The sequence below is a fragment of the Rhamphochromis longiceps genome, linkage group LG18 (assembly GCF_057381845.1).
Source record: "Rhamphochromis longiceps isolate RC_006_pf linkage group LG18, R_longiceps_female_GT1.1, whole genome shotgun sequence".
Classification (NCBI taxonomy): domain Eukaryota; kingdom Metazoa; phylum Chordata; class Actinopteri; order Cichliformes; family Cichlidae; genus Rhamphochromis; species Rhamphochromis longiceps.
The window spans coordinates 11,814,095-11,830,801 of record NC_140574.1 but is presented as its reverse complement, the minus strand read 5'-3'; the positions used below and the strand labels follow the sequence as shown (position 1 = coordinate 11,830,801).

Here is a 16,707-nt window from a genome sequence, read left to right as displayed (position 1 = left end):
CTATGACATGATCCTACCAACATGGATCATTTCTGCTGATAGTTATTGGAAGTTCCCAGTGAACCAGAGTGAGAGGAAACCTGAGGAATGAAGAAGTGTACTGATCCCAATTTTTAGGAGAGAGTATGCTGTACTGAATGACAGATTTGTTACAATAAACACATGCGGTTTACGTCAAGTCAGATACACATACATATCCTGGAGTTGTAAATGCTCACTAGAACATCAAATCCATGACCAAAAGTACTGTTAGACAAATTCACACATTATTGCAAAACTTTTTAGGATTAAAATATTGAACTAAAAAAAAAAGATCCTCAAAGGAAATCTAGCATTGGTTGATAAGGTGTTCAGAGGTTCTGTCATGGGATGTTTTTTATGAGTAACAAAATGAAAAGTGATCTAATAATTCAGAAAATATCAGCATTCGTTGTTGTATTGATCAGTTGCAGAGCTGTTGCTTAAATTTTATCTGCTTATTAAACTGTGTCATGTCATCAAAATTTCTCATAACCTACAAAACTTTGGATTATGTTTTTCTTTCTCAGTTTCACCAAACTGGGTCATCACAATAGTTACAGTATATCTTCAACGTGGATCCCATCCTTGCATTTTTGTGGCCTGCATAACTGATAGGAAGTATGAAAACAGTGGAAAAATGCTACCTGAATCATAGTGGAAGAAGGCTTTGGAAACAATGACAGTCCTGTTGGGAGGAGTGATTCCACATGTGGGAGTGAGTTCTCGCTCTGGTTAAATGATTCCAGACATGTTGCTTTTCTTATCAGATTGACTTGGATTCACAGGGAGCAAGCCAGCACGTGCAGGAGTATATCAAAAAATATACAGAAGCATGAATGCTCCCATCTCACCCACCCTCTACACAGAAAGATACATCAGATATAGCATAAGAATAATCAAACATACACCCAGCTGTTCTGTCCCTTCTGCTCAAAGTATAAGTACCTCCTCTGGAAAAGCGCTGGATGAGCATCACTCAAATATCTTCATACTGGTCTTTTATGTCATTGTATGTCCACCCAGCAGCCTTCTGCTCTTAAACCAATGAGTTGGCATTCTTAGACAGCCAGATGTTGTTGATGTGTTGAATAAAAACATGAAAAATCTTATTTGAAGTGGCTTAAAGTCAAACAGAGTTTTTGCATATAACTGAGTACATGACAGCGGTTAGTGGTAGCAACAAATCCAGTGAGAATTATGTCTAAAACCTGCAGTTTGCCTTAGCTCTGGGACATTTTAGCATTTTTGTGCTCGTTCTGGTATTTCCACTAGCTAATTTCCAAGCACTAAGCAGGAGGTAGACAAAGTTACTAAAGTATTTAGTAGTTAAATTAGAACTGGTTTAGGGCGTACGTATACAGAACCATGTGGTTTTAAGAGTTTCTGTATTAGAGTAGCTATCTGTACTGTACATCCACTATCATGGTTTGAGATTGCTCTGTACTCCTTACTCATTTTCATAAACTTATAAAATACTTATATTCAAGTTTTGCATTAATTAGTTTCAGGTTTTGTATTCTCTAGCGCATCTGAGTTTGTTATTTCTGGTTCTTATGTTAGTTCCCTTTCATATCCAGTATGTTCCTAGTCTCGTCTCTATGTCTTGTCATCAGAGATCATCCCTGTGTTTTTCGAGCTCTTCTGTCTAAGTCGCTCAGTGTGTGTGTGTGTGTTACTTCCTGTTTTATTTTGATAGTCTCCTGTCTCAAGCCAAGTCGAGGTAAGTCAAGTGGCTTTATTGTCATTTCAACCATGTGCAGTGGTACACTACACAGTGAAGCAAGACAGCGTTCCTCCAAGACCATGATGCTACATAAAACAGACAATCAACACAGGACTACATAAAGTGCAAGAACAACAACAGCAACAGAACAATGCAGACACAAGGCAGTGCAGACACAGTGCAATAAAAAAGTATCTGTGTTATTATGCAGTTATTCAGTTTGTATTATGTCCTGTTATTGTTTAGTTTTGTATTTACCTTCTAGTTTTTATGCCTTCCTTCAGTTGTGAATTTGAGTTTAGTTCCATTTTGGTAAATCCTGCAGTCCACACCCTTTTTACCAAACACCTGCTTACATGACAATACCAAACTGTAGTACAGTATAGTTTTATTTGAGCTGCTTTGAAATAACAGTTGTTCAATTTCTGAATTATGAGAAATGAAGCTAATGCACAAGTTCAAGAAGCAAGATGTATAAATACTCACCTGCCTGCTTTCCTGGGTGTTAGGGTGCATGAAACCATCTTCCCATGCTGTCAGTCTTCATGCTGACATCATTACTCTAGTCCAATCGTCTTCTTGCCTGTATTCTTTGAGCCAATCACACTTTCTGTGTTTGAAAGAAACTTAGAACATAAATAGCCAACATTACAACAAAGAAAAACTACATTTAAATACTAACAGAGGTTAAGGCTTAGACATTATGTCCAAAACATAATCCAAATGAATGCTGGGTCTATGTGTGTAAGGAGACTGCTTTTTGTTAACTTGTTCACTGCTTTACTTGTAAAAGTGATGCAGCATTTACTCATATATTGGCAACATCCCCATTATTGGAAACATTTAGCAATAAACGTGTAAATGTTAATTACTTAAGTTCAGTTATTTTTTTGACTGCAATTTTGTTTAAATAATACGTATAAAATAAATACTGTATCAGCAATATAGAGTTATGCTCAAGTGAAATAAAAACGAAACTTTTAATAAACTGATGGAAAACTCGTATGGTTCCTCTGCTCCCCACTCTTCCACTCCAGTTTTTAAGAATACAGAATTTTGATTGGCTTGTTAAAGAAGCTTGTGGATGGACGCACAATATTCAGCAGATTACAGGCACTGTGGAAACAGAGCTACATCCAGCTGGCAAGTTCTTTAACCCAAAACCACTATGATGGAAATCACCCAATGAATACACTGTGGGAGGTGACCGTGGAAAGTAGAAAGCTACTGCCGCTACTGCTTTTACCTTTTCCACTATAACTGTCTCTCTAAATATAATTAACAATCAGGATGGAGGAAATATATTAATAAAAAAAATATTGCTGTAAAGATGGATGACTTTGATGAAGGCTATCTTCCAAAATTACTCATCGACCAAATTTTATGGTATTTTCCTCCAGCCATGTATTGTTATAGTGCCATCAGTGGAAGATGTAGTCAGTGGAAACAAATGGCCCATTCATATTTTCAGCATTGTGGATGATATGAGTGATCTACTCTATAATCTGCTTCATTTGTTTTTCCATAATTGTAACCACAGTTGTCTCTTCGGCCCTCAGTGGAAGTATACACTGGTGAAGGCAAGGGCTTAGGCCAGTGTGGTTTGCGCTTTAGCCACTTCTTACTTTGAGGTACAGTGACATTGTATCTTGGCCACAAATTCATTCAGTGCTTCACATTTGAATCTTTTTGGTTTGATGGTGCAGCATTTAGCTATCTATGTGTATGACAAGGTTTTTTCATCAAAAAGGCCAAGAATAAAAGAACACCACTGAACTGATTCCAGAAACAGTAAGATTAGTAAAAGAAACCTGCAAAAAAAATGGGAGCATTATTTCAGCAATTTAATCCTTAATTTGCAACATTTTCCTAACACAATTATAGTTGGACAACCCTTCAAAATGTGACTAAGCAGAAAGAAATGCGGTCCAGTGTGTGCAACTTGGAAGCCAAAATCCCGATTTAAATTCTTGATACTTAAATTGCTCGTTTAGAGGTCAGATTCAAGTCTTGACTTCTGCTGTAATCCACATTTTTTGTACTTTTTTATTCATATTCAACTTCTTTTTCACATGTACTTGTATTTTGGGTGCTCAAATGTGTACTGGCAAAGATATCAACATGACTTACATGTAAAAATAAATAAAACAGCATGTGACAATTACATTTATTAGTCATGACAATAATAATTAGGCAGTGTTTGAAGTTGCATAAAAGATAATTAAAGAGACTAGTGAGAATGCCAGCCGGAGCTGCAAATACGTAATTACAACACAAAGCTCCTTAAGAGTTACTCAATTACAAGTTTATTGTATTTCCTTTTATGTTACTCTCCATTCAGTGAATAATCTAAGCACCTGGAACCTTGATCAAATCCTGAAGTTGTTTGATAAATAAACCACATTTTGAGACAGTTTAAATGCTGTTAATTTAGCAGACAAAGCTCTATAACTTATTTCTGTGCTTTGTTCTTGTTTATTTAGACAATAAAAATTATTCAGTCATAAGAAAAAACATACGAAGCTAGGGAAAGTGTTCAGCTTTATTTGAGAACACAGCTGGAACCCCAGTTGTTACTGGTTTCATTCCCAGGATTGAGTCCTGCAATGTCAAATTCTTTTCTAAGAACTTATGAGCATGCATCCAGAAACCTGCGACTGCTAAAAACCAAGTTAAAATGAATCATCAGGATGCAGTTCAGCACACAGCTGGGTTCAGTAAATGCCTATATGTATTTGAGTGCAAGTTTTATCTTAAAAAGTTGATGGCTGGTTGGAAAAGGAGTTTCCCTAGCGTCTGATTTTATGACTGGAAACCTACGTATGTACTCACTCATTAAGATGTCAGAGGGGATATACCTGCTGCAATAAAAAGCCAGCAGGCAAGCTTAGTCACTAATCTGTGAGAAACAAACTCTAACTCCAGCATCAAATCAAATCAAATCAAATCACTTTTTATTGTCACATCACATGTGCAGGCACACTGGCACAGCACATGCGAGTGAAATTCTTGTGTGCGAGCCCCACAAGCAACAGAGATGTGCAAACACAACAACACAAACGAGCAAAATACAAGAATGGCCAACCTGAAACTAATAAATATATGTACAATATATAATAGTGTATGCATTTCTGGATGTGTATACTAAATATTTTCCTACGTGTGTGTGTGTGTGTGTGTGTGTGTGTGTGTGTGTGTGTGTGTGTGTGTGTGTGTACACATTTTTACAAATTAAATAGTAAAAAAATAAAATAAAATAATAATAATAATAATAATAATAATAAAATATATAAAATATACAGAGTTGAATATGTGCAAAACAAGTGGCATTTATATACAGTGTGGAGTGCATTAAGTAGTATAAGAGCAGCCTTCAGCCAAACAATAGATAGAGTAGACCTCTAACACTTGCTTTGGGCTATCATGCTGTTTTTTTTTGTTGTTGTTGTTTTTGAAGGGGAGGGTCAAGTGCATAACAGAAAAGAATTGATATTTCTGGGCACTTTTGCATTTTCTTTTGGTGCTGTTTGGAATTGGCCACTTATATTTTCAGGGCTGGACCAATCTTTATCTTTCTAGGTGTAGGAATAGCTGTGATGTTTAATATTAGCAATTATGCTACAGTAAACACCTTAATGCAAATATACAGAATTGGTAAATATATATACACATGTGATATGTACAACAGATTTGTAATGAATTCTAAAGAGAGCACAAATAAACTGAAAACTGTAAACAAAAACGTTACAGTGCATTGATGCTGTTTTTTTATAAATGTACCAAATACTTACTAGTATAACTTTAAAGAATGCTGAATGTTGCTGATCTGCTGTTATATGCTTTGAAAGATTTATAGTGTATTCCCAGACCCCATCCCTCTCTAAAGACTGATCTACAATTGCAGACTGTTTATGAGAATAGTCTCAATCAAAACAGCTGCTATTGTAGAAATGTCAGAGTGAAACTGAATTCTGTAAATAAAAGTTTTAAGCAAAGGATCAAAGATGACTCGGAGATTTATGTTTGATCACAACAAACAAAAGTAATGAGAAACATTCATGGCCTATGAAAACAGCGACTCTAAGTGCTCCAAATCCAAAGAGATTCATGATTTCAAGCGTCTTCGTTGCACAAGCCATGTATGCACATGTGCCAAGTTCCCAGCAATGTCATTATTTTTGGCTCTTATTTCTTTTACTTTATTTCTCTTGTCTTTTCTCATCTTTTGCAGCATCGTTTCAGTTATTTTTGAGTGTGTCATTGGTTGTAGAAGTTTAAAAAGCCAAAAGTCAGTTGTTGCTAAATGAGCTAAGCGTTCATATTTTTATTTTATTTCCCTTGAAGTATAATAAAAAGACATGACTTAGCAGTACAGTAGGGTTTTTTTTCCCATTGCCAAGCTACGATTATCAGCCTCTACATTCAGTGTCAGCCAGTTCCTCTCCTCTATCACTTTTTACTGCTGTCAGCCAGAGAAAGGCCTCCAGGAGACTTTTACTCATGAAATGTGAGCCACTTCAGGCATGTTTAGATTATTGCAGACCTCTCCACTTAACTAGCCATAACACTCTGTTGACTGCTGAAAGCAGCAAAAGCATTCATCACATTTAGTTGACAAGAAACATGAAAATAGGATGGCCTCTGTAAATATCGAGTAAACTTGTAGGTTGACTTCTGCAATAACTGGATAAGTCTAGAGTGCAACCCTTTTATCATGGTTTTTCCCTTTATACAGTAGATTATGATGCACATTTAATATGAGCTGCAAAAGGGTCAGTTTTACCGTCTCAGCAACTATGACTGATATTTTGCACAGTCTGTTTGTGGTTCCCGGTGGGTGATTACATTTTTTGCATAACACAACCAGCATTGTCTTATGTAGTAAAATTTCCTACATTCACTAGATTGGTACAAAAATGCACTTACACACACATGAAAGCCAATATGTAAATGACACTGGTGTCCCACAGAGAATTCCTCTTTGCTATCAGAGAAACTGTTATTTTAGCCGTTCTTCTGTGTGGTAATCATCCAGAAATCTGAAGCTTTATTTTTAAGCATCATGTTTCTTCTCACAGTACTCCTGTACATTATCACCATGCAACTACAGCATAAAATTGCAACCTCAGCGTTTCTGCAGTAGACTTTTAAAATATTATTTTCGATTTGTACAGATGTTATGATCAGTATTGCTGATCTCCTTTTTAAAAGGTTTGCAGTAAGAGACACTATTAGCCTGTAATGACTTTGCAGTTTAAAATAGGTAACTTTACAACATTGGAAACTGAAAGTACACCTTCCCACAACTTGACAATCTCCCACTAGGTGAAGCCATCTGAATGCCACATGAAATTATAACAAACATGCTCAGACAAACATACATTCCACTGAGTGGTTATGTGGTTTTCAGCATCTAGCATGCGTCCCTCACCACCCCCATCCAGCCAAAGAGGGCTTTCTAGCTGGATAATTTGTAGCAATGAGAGGCTTGACGTTACATCGACTTAGTCTGGTAGAGAAAATCTAAGATTGCTTCGTTCTTATTGCAGGTCATGGCTTACTTATGAAGGGAACTGTGATTCAAAGCCTCCTTGTCGCTCCAGGTGAAGTAACTCTGGGTACTCACTGAAGTTCTCCATGACATTTCCAGGACAGCACAAGATGTTTCATGCCTCCAAAGTGAAATTTGACTGTATGAAAGTATGTTAGGCCCTATTTAAATTGCTTTGTCATTAGATATCTGTATGTTTATAATCAAATGAACAGTAAGAAAAAAGTAGGTCATGGGGGGTTATTAGTGAGAAGGATTCCTTGGCCACTTTGGCTAGAAGTTACAGACTAGACCACAGAGAGCTTTCATAAGAAAATAGTTCCAGAGAAAACTATAAACACTGCAATGTGTGAATTTGCTGTGCTACAAACTAAATTCCTTTCACAGCCATCGTTTGGTAGAATTTCGGTTATATATCTTCTATTAAATCTACCTGTAGCTTCACAATGGTTCCAGTAACTTATAGGCTCTACATGATGTCTTACATCTTATCTAATTTTTTTATTGACCCAAATTACCTTGTAAGTTCCATCAACCTAGTAGCTGCAAATATTTTTGTGATTAGTTAACAAAAATGTGAAATTACATCAAATAATCTACTGTATTTGACAACTTAATGTGATTCTGTAGAGGTAACAATAAAAATAAAGTGCTCTGATTTAGGCTAAAATTATACATAAAATCACAATGGCATGTCAGAACACACTGCGATGCACATAGAGCAGCATGTGGAATGTAGAAATGTTTGAGTTGATTTTTGAGAAAATGTATGCCATATCAAACTGCTAATGGTCATTTTATTGCAGTGTGTCATGGAGAGAACTTTGGCCCACGCCTTGGTTTCCTCACTTCTTCAGGCTGAGAACCCGTGAAAAAGGAGTTATTTTTCAGCAGTGCAGGAGCCTTTGCAAATCACGTGTCCTGATCCTTCAGTGTGTGGGTCTAAAGTTTTATACTTTATTAGTGAAGGTGTTGACAAACTTTGTGTTACCATAACTGGTACCACCCCATTTTGCATCATTTAAAAAGCGCATCTCATATGACTGTTTTTGTGGTCTTCATTATCTGCAAACCAGTTATGTGGAAATAACATTTTCCATCTTTAGTGTATGTTAGAGATTGCCCTCCAGTGCACACTGCCAGTGTTGGTTCACCGATTTTTCCAACATTACAGAGATGGTTTGATCTGTGTCTCTAATATTCCAAGCATCTCTAATAAAAGTGATGTTAATTTTTTTGCAGTGTATTTTGCAGTCGCTGAAATGTACATTTCTTCAAAAACATCTAAAATGTGTATTTGAAATAGCTTTGATTCTTAGACTAGAACTCACTGGCTGAATATCTACTCAGAGCGGCGTCTTTCCAATCCTATCTGTTTCTGGAAAGCAGAAAGAATAATTTGAGTTTGAAACTTGAAAGTACTCTGATTAAAAGCTGCTTTTGATAGAAAAACAAAGCCACAGGGGAACATTTTCAAGACATTTTTGTTTTTATAGCTGCGTTGGGCTGAACCATGCATAGAGCAGAGACTTATTATAGAATAATTATACAATGTCATCTTGGTACACACTGGTAGCAAATGCATCAGTTGTAATAATATGGTTCCAGCTACAAAGAGGCAGCTCCAAGGCTAGGCCTTTCTGAAAATTGTAGACTGCCCAAGAAACTAGAACATATAAGGAGCAACTGGACGTCTCTCAGTACATTTTGTCGGCTGGCTGAGCCAGTCTGTTTGAAAAGCGAAGCTGAAGACATTAGTTTTGGTTGTACATGTTTTCAGTTCCAGTGGAGGGCTACACGAATTAAATCAAACATTTTGGGCTAGAGTCCCAGGAAGCAACATGAACAAGAGGTTAGAACATTCTCCACCAAACAAGTTGAAAGAAAAAAACAAGAGGAAAAAAAGGGCCAGCCATCTGCCTGAAACAAATATGCATAGCCTAGCAGGCTGCTTTCAAATAGGTTTTCTACTGCTGAGCAAGCACAAGGTCACAAGGCTATCAAGCTGGGTTATATTAAAATACAGTTAGGTTCATACATATATATATATATATATATATATATATATATATATATATATATATATATATATATATATATATATATATATATATATATATATATATATATATGGACACTGGAGCAAGGTTTTTTTGGGTTTCTTTTTTACCTGCTTACTTAAACAAATTCCAGTTATAGTTATATAAAGGACATGGAAATTATGTGTAGTCTCTCAGCTTTCATTTTCTACAGTATCCACATTTAAACTGGATGAAGGGTTTAGCAGTTTCACCTCCCTAACATGTGCCACCCTCTTTTTAAAGGGACCAAAAGTAAATAACTCAGAGGCTATTTCCTGGGCAGGTGTGGGCAATTCCTCCATTATGTCATTATCAATTAAGCAGATAAAAGGCCTGTAGTTAATTTGAGGTTTGGTAGTTGCATTTGGATTATTTTTCCATAAACAGACAACATGCAGTCTAAAAGGCTCCCCTTGTGAAACAAGCCATCCTTAAGCTGTAAAAACAGAAAAAGCCCATCCGAGAAATTTCTACAATAGTAAGAATGGCAAAATTTACAGATTGTTACATCCTGAGAAAGAAAAAAAGCACTGCTGAACTCAGCAACACAAAAAAAGACTAGATGTCAATGGAAGACAACAGTGGTGGATGATCGCAGAATAATTTCAATGGCGACCCCCCTTCAACACAGCCAACCCAGTGAACAACACTCTCCATATCGATATCCAAGTCTACCATAAAGTGAAGACTGCATGAACAGAAGAGGTCGAATTAATTCTGAGGTGTTCAGAGACATACTGTCTGCTCAAATCCAGCTAAATGCTGCCAAATTGATTGGGTGGCATTTCATAATCTAGATGGACACTGACCCAAAACATACATACAAAGCAATCCACGAGTTTATTAAAGCAAAGGAGTGAAATATTCTTGAATGGTCAAGTATTAATCCAACTGATGATGCATTTTACTTGTTGAAGACTAAACTTTGGAGTGAAAGGCCCACACACATACAGCAGCTGAAAGCTGCTGCAGTAAAGGCCTAAAAAAAAGGTAAAAACCCAGAATCTGGCAATGTCCATGAGTTCAAGACTTCAGGCAAGATGTCATTGCCCGCAAAGGATTTTCAAGTATTAGAAATGAACATTTTATTTCCAGTTATTTCATTTGTCCAATCCATTTTATGCTATAATTAGCCACAGACCTAATTCAGTCAAATGTGACTGAATTAGGTCTGTGGCTGTTTATATTTCTTTACTGCTTATATTTCATTCTTGTAGGATAAGATTTACATTTTATGAAGGCTATTTCTAAGAATTTTCTTATTTTTTCATTCTTTAATTGATGGTTTATTTACTTTCTTGTACATTGTGCATTGGCACTTTGTTGCAATGTGCTTCTGACGGCTTGACTGAGATATGGCAGAGTGATTTATCATGAAGTTTGTTATTACTGTTCAGAACTACATCAGGTGCATGTTTGATACATACTTTTAATATTAAATTCTGTTTCATATTTCCCGGAGCTTAATGACACTGTTGATTTTTTGACTTTCAGAGAAGTCAGCAAGGCTTTTTTCTTTTTTCATAAAATATTTCAGCATCAACTAGGCAGGCATGAAAATTTAACTGAACCTTTAGGTACCTCCATAGATTTGATATTTTTTTATCGCAGTTTATTGTTTTGGTAATTGAAGGATTGCCATGGAATTTGGCACAGTAATTCCTGGGAACGTGAGGAAGAACTGGAATGATGTTACTAACCTTCCCATTTTTTAATTGTGCCTTTTAAAAGAACTACAATGGTGGTAGTGTTGGCTTAGGGAACATCTTAAATGCAATGCACATTCAAACACAGGATCCAGAAGGCCATTCCATGTATGGATAGATGAATACTTTTTTAGGATCCAGAAGACAGGGGTCAGTGTAGAGTGTACAGGTATGTGAATTACCCACAATTCCTTTTTTGCAAGAACAAAAAAGGCAGATGAGTCTGATCCAGAGGGAAAGCTCTTTGGCTGATAGGATGAAACTACTTGAAACCGAAAGAGATGATGTTGGCACAGGCAGCTTGCAAAATAACACAGACAAGCGCATTAGAGAGCCTGATTAGTGCAACCATAGACAACAAACTGGCAGAGAATAGTTGTTTGAGATGGTCTTTAAGTGCTGTTGAGTTATGATTAGATGAAAAACAGGTGCATCAGCTAAAGAGCAGAAAAACAGGTGGATCCAACAGCAGGCATAATCCAGGGTGGAACCTGCCCACTCCCACCTGAGAGGAAAGGAAAGATCAAATATATGAGCAGAGAGGGCTCTTTGCCTTGATCGATGTTAAAAAAAGGTTGAACAAGGTTTAAAAAAAGCAACCAGTCGTGAAAGACAACAAATAGATTTTTTTTTTAAATCCCATGTTTGTGGGACCTATTATCAGACCACTATTCCTGCAACCTAGAGTTTAGAAAACAAGCAAAAACACGAACATGCAAAAATGGTATGTGACCTCATTTTGAAAGGAATTTTAGTTGTGCTGCAATTGCTTTCTGCAGTTTTAATCCTAATTCCAGAAATACATTAACTAAATTTGGTCACAACTGCAAATCCTGTGCAAAGCCATCTCTTCCCAGAACACTAAACATTCTCAGCCAATAGCTCTACTTCCTACATTGTGATAAGTAAATATTTGTGCTGACAAATATTATAAAATGTGGTTTCTTCAAGAATGGTTTCCATTGTACTGTTAAATCTGTCTGGCACACAAGAAAAAACAAATCAGGAGGGGAACTATAGTTTCCACCTGTGCTCCCATTCCTTGTTCCAGTCATCGTTTGCCATTAATTATCAGGCAGCAGGGGGAAAAAAACCCGAAAGAAAATCTAAGTGCTCTGGAGGAAACTCCTGGAGTCTGGAAAATATTCCATTTTGGCCACAGAAGCTTTTATATTAACCATTGGCCCATGCTGGAGCTATTCATACTCTTTTCACATTCTTTTGCTTTCAGGAAACGTCTAAAATAACAGCTCCACCCCACAGCTTCATTTGCATTTAGTGCCTCCACTTCTGTATCTCCTCTATCATTAATATAAGCTCTTTTCTTTCAGGTTAAAATTTAGGAAATGAGGGAATTCTCCTTATTTGCCGCTTTTTTTCTTCTTTTTTTCCATAACTCCATAAAGCACAGTCTTTAAGGATAGATGCTACTGAGACTGTCGGGCTGTAGTATCTCTAGGGCATGTACTGTCTTCTATAATTAGTTTGCACTGGGATGTAGTGATGCTCTACGTGCTGCTGTTTAGACCTCATCCAAAGCACAAGGGGCGGGCCCAGAGACAACTTTCCCAACTGGTGATTTGATGAAGGAAGGATTTTCCAGTGTCAGTATCTCAGAGCCGGTTCAGGTTCAGTGTTGCGGCGTTAGTCCAGCCTCCTCACGGTGCACAACTCTCAGGGAACGGAGTGGCTTGCGCTTTTTTCATGAAAGCCCTTTGCCACCAGTGCGAGAGCTGGGCTAAAGGGGAATCGGATCTGAAGGGCCCAGTCTGGCTGTAAGAAGCATCCTTGTACTTTCCCACATGGCGCTGTAGTATAAGCACATTTTTGTGGACTGTCGACGGGATCAAATTGTAAAGAAAGTCGCCCGTTTTCCGTATAGCTGGGGGCGCTCACCATGGAGATGCAAAGATGGACCACCAGGTGGAAAACGAAAAGGTGGCTATGGGATTCAACGCTAATCGTTACGGTCACAGTTATTTTAATTCTCCAGGCTGCCAATGTTAGAGCAGGTAAGATGCTGTTCCTATACACCTCAGTCACTGTGCCGGGTCTAGGGCATCCCTGACAGTTTGAAAGCGCCTCATGCTGGCAGGCAGCCCAGATGCCAGTAGGCTTAGTCGGTAGCTATAAACGGTCTCAGCTTTCATTTCAATTAATGCCCGGTGTCATCACTTAAACTCACCTTAACTCAGTTTATATACATTTTTAGTTGCCAAGTAAACATTTTCCATCTCGTTGCCTGTTTTGTTATTTGTTTGTTTTTGTCAACGATATTATTTAAAAAACGTAAATACATTTATCAGAAGTATCATAAGAATTCCAAAGATTCTTCTTTTCATAAATGCTGACACCAAAATGAAGCTGTATCATGTGACTTTCCAACATATTCAAGATTTCAGAATCTTTAAGGTGGTCTTCCCGGTCACATGTGTCTGAACTTTGTATAATTATCTAAAGCTACATATAGAGAGTTATATAGTTTTGAAACGACTTTAAAGTCATCTAAAGCTATATATCATTCAAGAGCGCAAGTGCTATAGAGTTGATTCTTGGCACACATAGGCGAAGATGTCCCTTTCCTCTGAGTATGTGAGTGAGTGATGGATGCCATCCAGGTGTGGTCAGAGAGGGCTCTTAAATCCTTCTTCAGACAAAATAAACTGCAGGTTTTACGCAGAAATTTTACGCTCGACTTTAGGTAGTAATGACCAGGAGCCCACGGATAATGCTTTAAGTTTTTACAGCATAAATATGTAGCAAGAGTCCAATGCTTTAATCAAATCCACAAAATGGTTTAAATGTGGTGGAAAACTTTGGTTCTTTTGATTGAAAAGTTGTAGCCTACCATGTTTATTTCACAGTCTGACAGCTGTCAACGGAGTTTACAGTAGCACAGTATAATTTTAAACATATAGGTTTTGTGATGGGTTTTGTAAGTTTATATAATAACTGGGCACGAGACTGTGGAAATCTGGGAGGGAGACTCATATTCTGGCCTGAAGGATCACCATCTTTCCACATTATCTGGGCTCCTAGTCCAAGGAGGGGGGAAAAGAAGAGGGAGGGGAGGGAGGTGGAAAAAAGAAAGGAGTATTTTTCTTTGTTTTGAAAATACATATGTGGGTCATAAAAACGATGAAATTGAAGATCAAATGAAATCACATAGGTATTCATAGTGAACTGTGGCTTTTGCCAAGATAAATTTGTGTGTGTTTCAGAACTATGCATCTGTTTGGGTAGACTTATTTAAACACTTGTATTATTTTGATACCAGATATGTGATTATTGATCCTTTCAGATGGCGACAGAAAATAAAAATGTGTCTTAAGTGGCTATGCTAATCAGAAGATGATATATTGTAACACGTAATTTTGGCTAATTTATGCTAACAGGACAAGCCCACCACTGTCTAAATCCATCATCATTCATCATTGTTTTTTGTGTACTGTGATACACAACAAAGTGATTCAGCAGAGGGAAAATTGCAGAGAAGCAAAATGAAAAGATTATGAAAGCAAATATCTAAGTGGCACAGCTTTCGCACTGCCCATCTTCCTTCATTCTGACAGATATTTAAACTTACCATAATTGCATGATGTGCTAGCAAACATTTACAGGGTTTCCAGTGTACACTAATTGCTGCCTATGCTGCCAACTCTCAGTAGATGGCAGCGACACGAAAAAGACCGACAAGTCATCCCAAGATGCCGCTGCATGACCACAGAGCCACAAAAGACATTAAGTCAGAATGTCACAGATTAAGTTAATCACAAGTCTAAACTTAAACATCAAAATGTATTGCTCTGAGAAGTGTTGGGATGAGGAGAGTTGGACATTTTGCCAAAAAAAATGTATTTCATAGTGTTAGAGTCTGCTGGTTAAAATGCTTTAATGAATGTAACAGAGGTTTTTCATGTTACTGCACGCTTTATTGCCTGAGGAAGAATCACCAAAGTTTGTCATGTTAGTAGATCGTTAACATGGCAGATAGTATATCACAGGTCCCAGACAGCAAATAAGAAGATCTGTCATTAAAAATCATAGAGACCGACAAATTACCCCTCAGACTAGACTGTGGAGAGTCTGAAACTGCGTTGGTACCTTTAGCACGAGAGAACTGTCTTCTCTCTCTTGTGGTTTTACATCCTTATCATTAGAATATGGTTTATTTCTTTTTAGGGTGGAAAGATGGGAATCTTTTTTCAGTATACGCTATGTTGGCTCGACCTCCTTGGCAGGATGAAGCTGTGCCCACTCATTTGGGATCTTTAATGGTTTTGGGATATTGCCTGTTTTTCAGGGCTTCTGTGAAAGAATGGTTGTGGAAGGAAAGGAGCTGAAAAGTTTGGGGGAGGACAGGGGGGTGATGGGATGCTGGTGGGTGGGTCTGTGGGGGGTTCCTGGCCAATTCAGCACATCTGGAATATATGAGGCCTTGAGGTATGCAGTAATGCAGAAAGGCATTCTGAAACTCACAAAGAGACCTTTAGTCCAAGCTTGACTTTTTTCAAGAACCAGTAGCTCTGTACTTGGGACAATACTCAGAAGAGCTACAGACTGTATTGCTTTTTATGAGGCATTTTTTGTGAGGTTTAAAACCTGGCAGTCAGTTCCTCTCTTCTTTTTTTTTTAAGTCTGTCTGTGTTTGAGTCAGAAGTCGCTCCGTCTGTTAAACAGCTTTTTGTGCAGTGTCAGCAAAAAAAAAAAAAAGCCTTAAAAAATAGATTCTTAGTAGAGCAGCTTGCCTAACACATGCTCAACAAATGAAATTCAAGAATTGTGCACTGTGGCACCAGATTATCTGGAGCAATATCAGCATAAATGCCTCGAGGAGCAGATCTGGAAAGCTTCGCGTGATCTAAAATTTCAGACCCGACCCCTGAGCATGAGCGGGTTGATTCTCCACTCAAGTTGTTATTTTTCTGGTCACGGGAGAAGTAGCTACAGGGATGGGGCCTTCTCACTTTAGTCTCGTGTATGTTTTAGTTGGGGGGGGGGGGGGGGGGGCTACAGGGAGTGGTGCCAGTATAAAAAGCCATAATGGTTTCAGCATGTCAACTTATAGCACCACCCATTAGACCTTTTCTTGGTTCCTAAAAGTGAACAGGAGCTGCTACATCAGCACTTCCTGTCTTTTTGTGCCACATGACTAAAAAAATGGAAAATGTACAGCTGAATATTTATATAATAATTCCTTCAGCATTATGTTTTTATGTTTTGAGAAAAGACAATCTAAAGGTATGGTGAAAGGCCAATTCAAATTAGGCTGTGGTTTGCCTAAAAAACCCCCAAAAAAACCCCCCAAATGGTTGTTTTTATGAAACTTTACATTAAAGTTATTGAAATATGATGTATGTGTGATTTTGATCTTTACTTCATATGTTTTAACCAAATTTCCCTCCCATGTCATAGAGTTTAGCTGAGTAGTGTAAGTTCAATGAGGAGACTTTCGGCACTGTAAACTTCATGAAAGGCTTTTGTCTGATCCCCTTTAATAATTTTCCCACAAAGTTTTCTTGCCAGTATCAAACACATTAATCTAGGCTTTTTTCCTGGCAAGGGAGAGTTCCCTTTAAGCCTATTATCTCCCTTTCTTTAAAGTCCTTCTGGTCCCTGTGAGAT

General features: G+C 37.6%; 1 protein-coding gene across 1 annotated transcript in view; it reads left to right on the top strand.

Annotated features, from left to right (window-relative positions):
- The first annotated feature begins 12,682 nt into the window (after window positions 1-12,682).
- col11a1b (collagen, type XI, alpha 1b) overlaps window positions 12,683-16,707 on the top strand; it is an 80,373-nt gene continuing 76,348 nt past the window's right edge. The window contains exon 1 of the mRNA XM_085388309.1: window positions 12,683-13,094. Within this exon, the coding sequence (XP_085244435.1) occupies window positions 12,980-13,094 (115 nt within the window). The 5' untranslated portion in view covers window positions 12,683-12,979. The remainder of the gene's footprint in view (window positions 13,095-16,707) is intronic.